Source organism: Nycticebus coucang, chromosome 3, assembly GCF_027406575.1.
Source record: "Nycticebus coucang isolate mNycCou1 chromosome 3, mNycCou1.pri, whole genome shotgun sequence".
NCBI lineage: Eukaryota > Metazoa > Chordata > Mammalia > Primates > Lorisidae > Nycticebus > Nycticebus coucang.
Window position 1 is genome coordinate 40,778,931 of NC_069782.1, and position 15,254 is coordinate 40,794,184.

A 15,254-nucleotide genomic window follows, 5' to 3' on the forward strand; every position below is an offset into this window, starting at 1 on the left:
TCTATCTATCATATATTTACCTACCTATCCATACAAATGTTTGTATCTGTATAGTTTAATTGGACAGAACATTAAATGCTGTAAAATTGAATGGTTGGAAGAAGAGGAAAGAATTAGTCATTTCATTAGTAAAAATCCACTGTCTTTCACAGTAATGAGTACATTCCTACCTGATTATAGTGACAGCACATTGACATAATGTGGCCATTAAACACTACATTAAAGAAAAACTGCAAATTCATCTGAAAACCAATACCAACCAGGGACCTTCTATGTTTGTTTCATAGACTTCAATGGGCTTTTTTTGTAAACTCGAATGCACTAACTACAAATGAACTCACAGGCTAATATGTACAAAGAAAGAAATGTAAGAAAATGTGAAAGAATTACAATTTTATTTATGAATGTGCTGGTTTTCTTCAAGAAACATTGGCAGTGTCATCTTTATGGAGGAAGACAAAACTCTTTTGCAAGCATTTGTGTAAGGTCACTTGTGTACGGGAAGCAACCTCTCTAGTTTGACCAGGTAAGGAAAATCCTCTGAAGGTTGCAAGATATTTTCCGGATCATGCCCAGGAAAATAACTGCTAAAACTTTCTTGGCTAACAGAGGTTACTTCAATACTATAAACCCTCTTCTAGCAGAAGTAATAATTCTTCGCTTCTTTTTTTTTTTTTTTTATTGTTGGGGATTCATTGAGGGTACAATAAGCCAGGTTACACTGATTGCAAATGTTAGGTAAAGTCCCTCTTGCAATCATGTCTTGCCCCCATAAAATGTGACACACACCAAGGCCCCACCCACCTCCCTCCTTCCCTCTTTCTGTTTCCCCCCCATAACCATAATTGTCATTAATTGTCCTCATATCAAAATTGAGTACATAGGATTCATGCTTCTCCATTCTTGTGATGCTTTACTAAGAATAATGTCTTCCACGTCCATCCAGGTTAATACGAAGGATGTAAAGTCTCCATTTTTTTTAATGGCTGAATAGTATTCCATGGTATACATATACCACAGCTTGCTAATCCATTCCTGGGTTGGTGGGCATTTAGGCTGTTTCCACATTTTGGTGATTGTAAATTGAGCTGCAATAAACAGTCTAGTACAAGTGTCCTTATGATCAAAGGATTTCTTTCCTTCTGGGTAGATGCCCAGTAATGGGATTGCAGGATCAAATGGGAGGTCTAGCTTGAGTGCTTTGAGGTTTCTCCATACTTCCTTCCAGAAAGGTTGTACTAGTTTGCAGTCCCACCAGCAGTGTAAAAGTGTTCCCTTCTCTCCACATCCACGCCAGCATCTGCAGTTTTGAGATTTTGTGATGTGGGCCATTCTTACTGGGGTTAGATGATATCTCAGGGTTGTTTTGATTTGCATTTCTCTAATATATAGAGATGATGAACATTTTTTCATGTGTTTGTTAGCCATTCGTCTGTCGTCTTTAGAGAAAGTTCTATTCATGTCTCTTGCCCATTGATATAAGGGATTGTTGGCTTTTTTCATGTGGATTAATTTCAGTTCTCTATAGATCCTAGTTATCAAGCTTTTGTCTGATTGAAAATATGCAAATATCCTTTCCCATTGTGTAGGTTGTCTCTTTGCTTTGGTTATTGTCTCCTTAGCTGTACAGAAGCTTTTCAGTTTAATGAAGTCCCATTTGTTTATTTTTGTTGTTGTTGCAATTGCCATGGCAGTCTTCTTCATGAAGTCTTTCCCCAGGCCAATATCTTCCAGTGTTTTTCCTATGCTTTCTTGGAGGATTTTTATTGTTTCATGCCTTAAGTTTAAGTCCTTTATCCATCTTGAATCAATTTTTGTGAGTGGGGAAAGGTGTGGGTCCAGTTTCAGTCTTTTACATGTAGACATCCAGTTCTCCCAACACCATCTATTGAATAGGGAGTCTTTCCCCCAAGGTATGTTCTTGTTTGGTTTATCAAAGATTAGGTGGTTGTAAAATGTTAGTTTCATTTCTTGGTTTTCAATTCGATTCCAAGTGTCTATGTCTCTGTTTTTGTGCCAGTACCATGCTGTCTTGAACACTATGGCTTTGTAGTACAGACCAAAATCTGGTACGCTGATGCCCCCAGCTTTATTTTTGTTACAGAGAACTGCCTTAGCTACACGGGTTTTTTCCGGTTCCATACAAAACGCAGAATCATTTTTTCCAAATCTTGAAAGTACAATGTTGGTATTTTGATAGGAATGGCATTGAATAGGTAGATTGCTTTGGGAAGTATAGACATTTTAACAATGTTGATTCTTCCCATCCATGAGCATGGTATGTTTTTCCATTTGTTAATATCCTCTGCTATTTCCTTTCTGAGGATTTCATAGTTTTCTTTATAGAGGTCCTTCACCTCCTTCGTTAGGTATATTCCTAGGTATTTCATTTTCTTTGAGACTATGGTGAAGGGAGTTGTGTCCTTAATTAGCTTCTCATCTTGACTGTTATTGGTGTACACAAAGGCTACTGACTTGTGGACATTGATTTTATATCCTGCAACCTTACTGTATTCTTTGATGACTTCTAGGAGTCTTGTGGTTGAGTCTTTGGGGTTCTCTAAGTATAAGATCATGTCGTCAGCAAAGAGGGAGAGTTTGACCTCCTCTGCTCCCATTTGGATTCCCTTTATTTCCTTGTCTTGCCTAATTGTCTTCGCTTCTTTTTTATGTATTTATACATGTAACATTGATCTTTCTCAAATTCAATCTTATACTTTATATTTTCTAAATAGTTACAAATCTAAATTCATATATTAAGTAATTTTTCCCTTAATAAATAAAACTAGAGAATAAAACCCCTATCTCTGATTTTCATCCTATATGGAACATGTCTTTTGCTCTGATCATTCATTTTGTACTCCACATTACAAAGGGTTCTGAAAACATTCTTAAAGACTACTATCCAAGAAGATAATATAAAATTTAATTTCTCAAGGGGTTCTAAAATATCAAAAAGCTCTAAAATACCAAACACTGAACTTCAGCTTCAGTCATTCACTTGATCTTCTAGATGAAACTCATTTTTGACAAATCAGACCTCATTTTTGTAAAGTAACTGTATTAATTTTTAATCCAAATTTGACACTCTTCCCTTGATGCTCAGAAGGTGGAACTACCGACAACACTAATATATAAAAAGCTTGATATAATTCATTGAACTAGGAAAGACTGAACTGAAATATATACATATAAAGGCTATAAGGCTCCCAAAGCTCAGAGCTACTTTCAATTGGTCAAAGAAAAAACTAATCCCTACATTTGGTGAGAATAAACTGCCCACTCTCACATACGTACACAAACATCCCCCCAAAAGAAGAAGCAGAAAGAAGTTTCTTTTTTTCTATTTGTTTGATCCAAAGTTAATAGTCTATCCTCATAATAGAAAAATTTGTTTTCTAAGGGTCACTTAATGGGAGGAAAATAAAAAAATAAACAAAATAAGTAAATAAATCACATATATAATGATAATTGTTTTAGAGGAAAAAAACGTTTGATTCAAATACTAGGCAGAAGATATTAGATTTTATAAACACAAGAAGATTGTCAGAGAATCCATTGAGAAGAGACATGCTTTAAAGAAAGGACTGTGGAGGCAGTGTTCAGTGTGAATAAAAAAGCAAAGAGAGCAGAGTTGAGTGATGAGGGTACTTTAAATTAGGTCAGATGATAGATAATGTTGCTGCCACAGCTCAAAGGCCATGTGGGTGCTGAAGGAGGGATGAATCCAAAGGACATTTCAAAGGAAAAGTCTGAGATTTAAACTTACCGGATATAGGAAACAGAGAGGAGAAGATAAAGAGGTCTTTAGTGTTTTATACCTAGGGACCAAGAGAATGGTAGCGTCAATGTCACTTATGAAGACATTGTTAATAAGACAATAGTCAAAGCATTGCTTATTTTTACTAAAACCCCCTGAATCTTGAGTTTGTGTCTGATGGTCATAGCTCAGGATTTCTTCCAATCTCTGCAGTGCTTTTCAGCACCCCTGAATTATTTATGTACGTGCTTAGAAAATGCTCACCAGTTTGCCACCAATGGTCAAGGACAGGTACTCGGAAGACCTTTTTGGACCATTCCAGGGTCTCCACATCACATCGTTCTCCAGCCACAAACAATGTTTTGAATCTGAAAATAAAAGACACAGTGAATTTCAATTATTGCTTGAAAAGAAATCTAAATAATTTCGTCTTCATTTTTTAAACCTTGTTGAATGTAACCCTATCGATGATGTGAAGGAAAACAGCCATGTTACTGGAATATCACACTGTAGAATGAAGAGAAGGATGACCTGATTGACCCAAATGTAGCCAAATACATATCACAGCATGTGAATTAGTCACTTCAGAAGTTGAGTTCACAGCTACTGCTTTTCAGTTTAGAAAAGTGCAATTGCATTGATTTTTGCACTGTATTTGTCATATTTGTCTAATAATCAAAGATTAAAAAGTCTTTTGCTCCTTGATATTATCCCTGCTAATTTTAGCTCCAAATTTGATTGCTGTGTTCTATCTTCCGATATACACAAAAATACACTCAAAAGTATCAGCTAAGGCAGCAAATGTGCTTTAATATGAAATATTTGTTCCTTCCTGTAGCTTCTTTTGATAAAAATTACTTTGACTTCAAGTATTTTCCCCCAGTTCAAGAACATATAGAGAAGATAGCTGAAGAAAAAGTAAAGGCAAATACCTTCTATGTCAAAATGGTTCTTATCAAAAGGAATGAAGACAGGGTTTCTAAGAGGTGAAGGAGAATTAGCATCTTTGGCAGAAGCATCATGGCACAAATGAAAAAAAATGACACAGGAAAAAATAAATTTAGGTTAGCCCTATTAGTGGCTCATTGAGAACATGATTATTACTCTTCCATTTTCAATGCTCTTATGGAATGTCTGTAAAAAATAAATGAGTAGTGGATGAAGAATTCATTCATTACCACCAAAGTCAAGTCAACAAACAAAAACTTGCTTATTCATCCTGAGCAATGTATATATCACATTTCCTTTACTTTATCTAATGATTCCATAAAGATTCATGGAGATCCAAGTATTTCTACCTCTATGTTCCAACAGCATTGAGTTCCTGTCTCTGCTATAAACATGTATCTCATTCTATAATTATTTTATTTCTTGTATATTTCCTACTCTGAACTATGAGCTCCCAGGTAGCATTCATCTTTAAGACCCCAACATCAATTAAAACACATGGAAATTTTAGCTATTTAAAAGTTTCTAGATGCTCAGAATGATGATAAAGTACATATGTAGGGATCTGGAAAAATTTTTGCAGTCGGTCACATTCGTCTAAGTGAGAAGAGGGGACACGTTGGTTAAGAGGGTGGAAACTGACAGAGGAACAGCAACATGAGGAAACAAACATTCTGGAATAACTGTTTTCGGATGTTGTAAGTACACAACTGAAGAGCAGTCCGCGGGCTTTTATTGATCTGTCAGCAGCCTGGGTGGGTCAGCAGGGATCGCACAGGTTGGGGCACGATATGGAAAAACAGAGCTGTCAAATCAGCTACCAATCAGCCTGGGGACTCCAGACTGGGCAAGAGGCGTGGGGCAGTGACATTGGAAAAAAAAGAATTGAAGAAAAATATGAGCTAAGAAACTAGAACTCACGGAACAAATTTTAAAAATGGTGAAAAATGAAAGCAGTGAGTAAAACAGGGTGCAGCGTAAGAGGACAGTTTCCGCAGTCAGTAAACGGGGTGCAGCGTGAGAGAGGACAGTTTCCGCAGTCAGTAAAACCGGGTGCAGCGTGAGAGAGGACGGCTTCCCACTTAGCGATCTTGCACATATGACTGTTTTCGGGGTGACAGTTTTTATGATGGCTGAGAGAACTCAACATTGCACGACATTGGAGGAAAGAAGAAATGTGTTAATAGCAGGATTATCATCAAGATGGTATCAGAAATAATTCAAAGCCCACAGCAGTGGCGAGTAAATAGAAAGTCCAGGAAGGGAGACCTCATGAACTCTGGAAGATGGCCTCTTAGGTGAATGGAATGTTCAAGTTCTCATGTTACTCTAAACTTACAACCTTCCTGTAACATCTTCCCTAACCTTTATACATAATCTTGGCCCCAAAGGGGCATATGGCCTCAACAGTGGGGGAAAAAGTGAGAGTTTAATTGTTTTAGAGAAAATCCAGGTTGAAATAAGCTTTTGAAAACACATGTGAATTGATTTCTAAGTATAAAGGAATCACTGATAAATGGTGTCTGCTTCTGAAGTATGACCATCTGAACTAATTTATGGTAATTTTCAACTATATCAATAGTAGAGGCTATCTCTACATAAGTGAATAAAAAGAGGTTTTAGTTAAATTGTGTAAAACATTCAATGTGCAGTTAGTGTTCCATGTTTTCTGTGAACAAAATTTTTTGAGAAATTATATATGTATCTGCAATTAGAGATAAAATTTAAGTAATCAAATGTATAAATTTATAATTTGAGATTAAAATTTGAATAGCAAATAAGCCTTCATCAACAGAAATGTTAGGGAAGGTGACTTTGATTTCAAATCAAAAACATAAACAAAATGATAATATGCCACACAGAAAAAATAAGAGAGGAGAAAACATAATGGGATGAGACCAATGCACTTTCCCCCAATTTTATAAAATTTGAGCACAATTGAAGACTCCAACAAAGTTTAAAATTGAGTAAAAGGGAAACATCAAATTGGTAACATTGTCAAATTAATTTCAGTTCAAAACAGTTATCCTCATAGAAATGAATAAAAAGCTAAAGTATTTTCTGGTAATAAAGTTAAGAAGAAAACTAAAATGAGTATTTTTTTAAGGTTCATAAACTACCAAACAAGCAAAAATTACTCTTCACTGTGCCAACAGATGTTAAATAAAAATAGATTACATCAGTGATGCCTCATTACCTTCTAGTTCATGTGACAGACCATCATTATTTTTTCCCTGAGCCACAGGCACTGCCCATAATTCTGTTTTTAATTTCTATAGAAAGGTCTGTGTATGTGCTACTTTTCTTTTTGGGGGGGTTGGGGGGTCGGGGCTGGGTTTGAACCTGCCACCTCCAGTATATGGGGCTGGCGCCCTACTCCTTTGAGCCACAGGCACCGCTCCCGTGCTATTTTTCATAATGGTGCATGAATCGACCTTCTAATCAACAGCACACAACAGTTCCCTTCTCTCCACAAACTTGCCAACATTGGTTATCTTTTGACTTTTGATTAACAGCCATCCTAAAAACTGTGCAGTGATTCCTCATTGGGTTTTGATTTGTGTTTCCCAGATACTTAGTGATGCTGAACACTTTTTCATACACCTGTTGGCTGTTTTTATGTCTTCTTCAGAACAATGTCTTCTTAGGTCTTCTGCACATATTTTAAATCAGGTTATTTGGGCCTGGCATGGTGGCTCATGCCTGTAATCCCAGCCCTCTAGGAGGCCAAGCGGGGTGGATTGCCTGAGCTCATAGATTTTTGTCTGTTGATTTTGTGCTTTTCAAAGTCCTTTCTTAGTTCTAACAGGACTTTTTGAGGAGTCTTAGAATCTTTAGGTATAGGATTGCATCATCTGTAAGCCGGGATAATTTTACTTCTTGCTTTTTCGCTTGGCAATACCTTTATTTCTTTTCCTTTTTGATTGTCCTTGCTATTGCATCTAGGACTATGCCGAATGGAAGTGGGGAGCGTGTGCATCCTTGTCTTTCAACAGATCTTAGAAGAAAAACTTTTCACTTTCTCGATTAGAGTTTAGCTGTGGGCTTTTCATAAATGATCATTATTATTGTGAACTTCGCGTCTGTATCGAAATTGTTCAGTTTTGTTGATGTTGTTTTAATCAAGAAAGGATGTTGGACTTTGTCAAATGCCAATCACACTGTCTGTTCTTTTATTCTGTTAATGGGATATATTATGTATGTTAAACCAGGATTAATGCCAAGGATAAATCCCACTTGATCATGATGTATAATCTTTGTGGTATAAAGTTGGATTTGGCTTGCTAATATTTCACTAAGGATTTTTGCATCAGTGTTCATCAGAGAAATTGGCCTATGGTTTTCTTTACATGATACTGATGTTTGGCTTATGTATGAAGGGGATGCTGGTATCAGAAAATGTGCTTGCAGGGGTCCCTGCTGGTTTCCCGTTTTTGTTTTTTTTTTTTCAGATGAATATAATAAGTACTGCTGTTAATTTTTCTTTGATTACTTGGTAAAATTCAGCTGTAAAGCCATCTGATCTGGTTTTCTTTTTTTGGTAGGTTTGTGATTACTAGCATTTGTTTATTCATTTTTTGTCTGGCTGATCTGTTCGTGGTTGAATATTGAATACTGAAATCCATTACTATTATTTTATTGCTATTTCTCCCTTTACATTCATTAACATTTGATCTATGTGTGTAGGTGCTTTGATGTTGGGTGCACATATATAATATTTACAACGGTTATTCATCTGGGTGAATTGACCTCTTTATCATTACTGATGACTTTTTCTGTCTCTTGTAAAAGCTTTAGAGTTGAAGTCTATTTTACCATGAACATAAGCATAGCCACCTCTGGTCTCTTTTGACCCACCTGGAATATCTTCTTCATTCATTTCACTTTCAACCTATGTGTGTCCTTAAAGCTTAAGTGAATCACTTGCAGGCGGAATATAGTTGGATCTTACCACTCAACTACTCTATGTCTTTTGAGTGAGAATTTAATCCATTCATATTAAAGGTTATTATTGATAGATAAACACTTATCACTGACATTTTGTTATTTCTTTTGTGGTTATTTTGCAGCCTATTTCCCCTTTCTTCTTCTCTTTGTGATTTGGTAATTTTTCAGGTAATGCTAAGCTTTGGTTCCCTACTTTTTATTATCTGTATATCTGCACTAAGTTATTATATTGTGGTTGCCATGAGGCTTGCATAATACATCTTAGAGATGGGCGGTGCCTGTGGCTCAGTCGGTAAGGCGCCGGCCCCATATACCGAGGGTGGCGGGTTCAAACCTGGCCCCAGCTGAACTGCAACCAAAAAATAGCCGGGCGTTGTGGCGGGTGCCTGTAGTCCCAGCTACTCGGGAGGCTGAGGCAAGAGAATCACTTAAGCCCAGGAGTTGGAGGTTGCTGTGAGCTGTATGATGCCATGGCACTCTACCGAGGGCCATAAAGTGAAACTCTGTCTCTACAAAAAAAAAAAACAAAAAAAAAAACTTAGAGATATAATCCAATATTTTGAGCTGATAAAAACTTAACTTCTGTTACAGAAAGACTTTGTTAAGACTCCAGAGAAAAACTGGAGACGTTTATTCTGTCCTCCATATACAGTTATGTTTTTGCATTATGTTTATGATGTCACAATTTATATCTTTTTGTATTATGTATTATCATAGCATTGGTTACTTTTGATTGTTTTGACTTTCATCATGGAGGGCATGCATAATTTAGACACTACCATTATGGTATTGGGGTATTTTAAATTAGATATGTATGTACCTCTACAAGAGAGTTTTACACTTTTCTATATATTCATGATCATAATTATCATCCTCTGTTTCTACTTAACCATTTCTTGTAAGGTGAATGTAATGGTAATAAATTTCATTAGCTTTATTAGTCTGTAAAAGGCTTTATTTCTCCTTTCTTTCTGAAGGACAGATTCGCTGGGCATAGTATTGCTGTCCAGCAGGTGTTTTTCGTTTTCTTTCCGCACCATCCATTCTCTCTTGACCTCAAGGTTTCAGTGAAGAAATCCACTAATAGTCCAATTGAGATTCCTGTATCATGTTACTTGATGTTTTTCTCTTGCTCCTTTTAAATCTTTCTCTGTTTTTGTCTTTTGACATTTTGATTATAATGTGCTTCAGCATAAACATATTTTGGTTAAATATATTGAGAAACTTTTGAGTTTTGGAATCTGGATGTCCGTATCTCTCTCCAAACTTAGCAATTGTTCCACCATCATTTCATTTCAGTAAAGAAGCCTTTGGTCCTTTCCGCTGTGTCCCTCTTACATAACATGAGGATTCCTTCACTTAATGATGTCCCTCATGTCCTGTAGGCTGTCTTCACTTTGTCCTTCTTTCCCCCTCTGCATCATATCAAAAGACCTATTGCCACATTCAATGTTTCTTTCTTCTGCTTTATCTAGTCTTCTGTAGAAGGTTTTGGTTGTATTTTATTATTTAATTGAATGAATGATTCAGAAATAAGATTTCTGTTTGGTTCTTTTTTATGATATCTATTTCTTTGTCAAATTTCTCATTCAGACAATAAATTATGTTTTTACTTCATTAAATTATCTATCTGTATTCTCATGTATTTCTCTGTTTCCTTAAAATTATTCTTTAAGTTTCTTTTTCCAGAAATTCATAAATTTCTGTTACTTTGTGACGAGGTATGAGAGAATTACTGTGTTCATTTGATGATATGTTCTGGGTTTTTTTTTTATGTTCCCTGTGTCCCTGAGTTGATGTTCATTGTCTGGTTGTGCAGCCACGTCTTGCAAACTTTATAGAGTGGCTATTAGAGGGGAAAACTTTCATCTGCAGATGGGCCTGACGGTATTGTCTGGAAGGGCTGCCTTACTGCAGTGTCTGTGTAGCTTCTTAAGTTGTGATCCATGTTACGATGACTGCAGATGCCTCATCAGTAATCTAGGCTACAGAAATCTGTGACAGTGACATTGGCTGTGTAGGTTATTAGGACCTGGGCTTTGGAGAGCATACTGTCCTTGTCTTTCTCAAAGAGAGTTTTGGATGTGTAGCCATTCCTTGATGTGGGGTCTAAAACAGTTCACAGACAGCCAAAGTGACACTGGGATCTGGAACAGTCTATGTATTTTGGTTTCTTTCAAACACAGCAACATAAAATTCAAATACTCTGGCATTTAACTTAAAAAAAATTAAATCACCCTAATTCAAGCCTGCTTTTTGACTTGGGGAAAAAAACTACTAAATCTCTTGTTTTATGATAGCAATGACTTACTTCAAAGAGGTTCAATGAGAATTGGTATTAGAAATTGCCTTAACGATACAAATTGAAATAATTATCTTTGAATATGCGTAACATTAAACAAAAATGTAGGTCAATGAACATCACAAAAATATCACAACATCACAAAACATCACAAAAAGTACTCAAAAACATTATTATAAAACAAGAATAAAATATTTTCCTTTACTTTTTCAACAAATCTAATTTGAATTATAATCTTCATATTTCACCTGTATATATAAATTCAAATATATTTCCCTTCCATTAAACCATTTTTCTATTTTCAAAAGACAGTAAGGTGCTATTACATACGTGTGTATGTCTGTATTCATTGCAAGTCAAAGTCAGCATTTTACTTTTTAAGGGAAATATAAGCAGAGAAATTGTGAAAAGAAGAATATTTTGGTAATATTTAAACTGAAATAAATATAGTACAGTACTTTTAAAATCTCGATATAATTAAAATTTTAACAATTTCTAAGCTATATTTTCAAGAGCTATTTTTAATAACATTCCGGATCTTTTGTTTTTTTTTTTTTTTTTTTTTGTAGAGACAGAGTCTCACTTTATGGCCCTCGGTAGAGTGCAGTGGCCTCACACAGCTCACAGCAACCTCCAACTCCTGGGCTTAAGCGATTCTCTTGCCTCAGCCTCCCAAGTAGCTGGGACTACAGGCGCCCGCCACAACGCCCGGCTATTTTTTGGTTGCAGTTTGGCCGGGGCCGGGTTTGAACCCGCCACCCTCGGTATATGGGGCCGGCGCCTTACCGACTGAGCCACAGGCGCCGCCCCATTCCGGATCTTTTGGTTCTTCCCATTAGAGGTATCCCAGTACCGGAAAAAATCGGCTCTGCAGAAGGTCACCCTGACTGCAGTTTCTAATGCACTTTGCACTGAGCATCCCGACTTCACCTGGTCAGAGAGTACTGCTTCCCCAAGGCCGCCCCAGGGTCCTGTTGACGGATCGCTCTAATTGCAGTTGGCGCTGTAAACAAGGCGGCGACTCCGTGCTCCGCCAGCACACGGAAATAAGCGCTCGCGTCTGGGGTTCCCACAGGCTTCCCCTGCAATGAGATTCATTTAAAATGTCACGGGGAAAAATGGCTCAGATTTCACTGACAGTTCAATACTTACACATTTAACACCACCATATTAATAAAATGAGGCTCTCAATAAATCTGTTTTAAAATATTTCCATGTTCTGCCATAAATATAACAGACCAATACCCAGGCATCCGAGAGGCTGTTTGCTCCATTTTAAAAGCACGGCGTCACAGCATCTTAAAAGCTTTCAAAGTCCAGATTTTTCTTATTCAAATTTTTAAAGGTAAAGAGCCAGAAAATTATATCATATTCAAATTAAGAACACAAAACAGCTTTGCTTTTGACAAAATATTAAATACATTGTTTTGTATCATAGGCTAAATGTGAAAAATGTGAAGTATGATTGCTAAGAATTTCAAACATAATACATTTCTTTTCATGATCGCTATTGAGAGTGAGGATAGCCATTCTCAAAATATCTGAGAAAAGGGGAAAATCCCAAACCATGGTGACTCCTGAGCAATGACCTTTTCAGGGAAATGTCTCACTCCAAGGAAAGTAACTTCTACAGATTGAAAATAATCCAATAAAATAACCCAAAGTGCATGTTTTCGACTCTAAATGACATTATACATGTTCACTTGAAAAAAAAAAAAACGTGCATAACAATTTAAAACTTTTGGCAAACTATTCAATTAAAAACAAAAAGAATTTTTGATTGATGTCTCTGCGAGGTGGAAAATACGAACAAGTTATTGAAATAAATCAGTAACTTTCCAAAATTCTAAATGAACCATACAGTTGATCTTGGCTCAGCCACGTCCCTCATCCCATTCTCTACCCATTCTCATCCCTGCTAGTCTACTTGTGTTTCTGAAGCAAGGTGCCCAGAATGTTAATATATGCAAAGTGAAACTATATGCACATATTTCAGTCAAAATTCTTTTGGTAGAGGTTGGGATAAACAAAGGAAAACCGGTTTGTGATCTAGGCACCATTTCTTGAAGCCTTAACAGTATTAGAATAGATCAGGAATTTCTAAGATAAGGAGTAACTGGGTAATATTTCCTAGACTTCTCTGACTAAATTCTCTGAGTTTTCCCCAAATTTCATAAAACATATGAGGGAACCAATAGACTGAGGGAAAAAGAGGGAAATATTGGCTATTAGCAAATTCAGAGATCTCCACAAATGGAATAATTAAAGAATGTGTGATAAATATGAGGTAGATCATAGCTGTCCAATAAATTTGATTTAATAACCACTAATTTCATCTTTGACAGGGCATTCTTTAATTTTTGTTCTAAAATGGTTAGCCTTTGTATTTTTTAGTGTAAATATGTTTCTCATTAAAAAAAATTACCTCTGTAGATTTTTTATATTGCTTTCTTTCTTGTTCTGAAAGTGTTTGTTTTAATTAGAAATGTATTTTTTATTATCACAACTAACCCAAAACTCGTGACTTCAATTTATTCCATTACTGCTTCATACAGGTCAATACATTCAAATATATCAAAATTTGGCAGATACAGTGTGACTACACAGTGTGACTCACAAATTTTGAAGAACTGAGCACATCAGTTCAAAATGAAATCTGCAACTTTATTCTTTCTAACAAAGCAAGGAAAACATTTGATTTTTACTTCTTTGATATGTCTTAGGCATTGATCAGTCCCTGGAGTATTAGACTGTGACTTGAGAAACTTGATCTCACACCCACAACAATGATCTGTGTACTGACCTCAGGCAATTGACTTGCCCTGTCTGTGCTTCCATTATCTCGCCAGCTAGGTAAGAATAAATCACTTTGCCAGTATTTCCTCAATAAGCTAAAAGCACCAAAATAATATTGTAAGACAGTTTGACCTCCACTGAAGAAAGATATGTTATAGGCAATTGAAATTAAATTCCACTATAGTGCCAGTGTTATGGGATAATGAAAATGTATTCACTAAGGGTTATATTAGTGTCAATGAAAATGTTACATTGTGTATGACTATCTCCATAGAGCACACATGTGATGGATTTTACAATGCCTCTAATTATTTGTGTTTAATGATAACAATAAGGACAGCGTAAGTGTTGTTAGAAATATAGTCGTGCACCACATAACAATGTTTAGGACAAAAATGAAATACATATAAGACAGGGTACTGTAAGATTATAATGCTGTATTTTTATTTTCCCTTTTCTATGCTTAGTTGTATTAAGGTAAATATTTACTACTGTGTTACAGTTTCCTACAATATTCAGTGCGGTATCATGCTGTACAGGTTTGTAACTTAGGAGCAGCAGGCTATACCATATAACCTGGGTGTGTAGTAGGCTGTACCATCTAGATTTTTGTGTAAGTACATTCTACGATGTTCACACAGTGATAAACACATATCCCCATTGTTAAGCAATGCGTAATTGTGGTAGTAAAAATCTTTATCATACTTTTTATAAGTAATATAAGATTGTAACCACTGTTGCAATCCTAACCCTTTGCCAAACAAGTTCCATCAATATGATAATTCTTGAGCACAAAATCATGAAGGATGTGATGTATAAAATCCTGCAATATTCTTTTGTAAGTTAGTTGAACACAGAAAGGTCCCATTGTTTCACATTTTATTGTGCATTCCCCAGAAGATAATCCAATGCTATAAATAAAATGTTTCCATTTTTAAAAATTACTTTAACATGTCTATACTTTTTTTATTTTATTAAAAAATATTTGATCTGAAATTTAATGAAACAAGGATTATATCAAAGAAATTACCTTTTTCAGAAAGAAATATGGCAATTAACATAAATTTCAAGTCCTGAATGACATAAACACTTGAGGTAACATAATGCAGCGCAAAACAGGATATTTCTTTGAAAACTACAGTCCCATGAAGATTATTTATCATCTTCTTTAGGTAATTAGTCTCAGTGTATATATTCATTTCATATTCTGGGCATAATTTCATGAATAAGCCAGGTAAGATCCAACTGTAATAGAACTCAGATTCCCCTAAGTATGAATGTGTGTATGTGAAAATATTAACAATTACACAGCAGATGTTACAACCTATTTGCATTTAATGAAGGGAGAAATACAATATACCTCTTAGGCCTTGTATGTTCTCAGAACCTATCTAGTTCTCAGCTGAAGTGGTAGATTCAGGAAACTAAAAGAAAGCCTGCAAGCATCTTTCATTATTAACACTAAGTAAAAGTGACTCCATGGCTTATTGATTTAATTTA

The 15,254-nt window shown here is 35.8% G+C and overlaps 1 protein-coding gene across 9 annotated transcripts in view; it reads right to left on the minus strand.

The window, feature by feature from the left end:
* Positions 1-15,254, minus strand: part of ACSS3 (acyl-CoA synthetase short chain family member 3) — a 262,694-nt gene that overhangs the window by 47,533 nt on the left and 199,907 nt on the right. For all 9 annotated transcript variants that reach the window (XM_053585747.1, XM_053585742.1, XM_053585745.1 and 6 more), the window contains 2 exons: positions 11,889-12,040; positions 4,025-4,128 (listed from right to left, as the gene is read on the minus strand). In XM_053585747.1, coding sequence (XP_053441722.1) covers positions 4,025-4,128; positions 11,889-12,040 — 256 coding nt within the window. The remainder of the gene's footprint in view (positions 1-4,024; positions 4,129-11,888; positions 12,041-15,254) is intronic.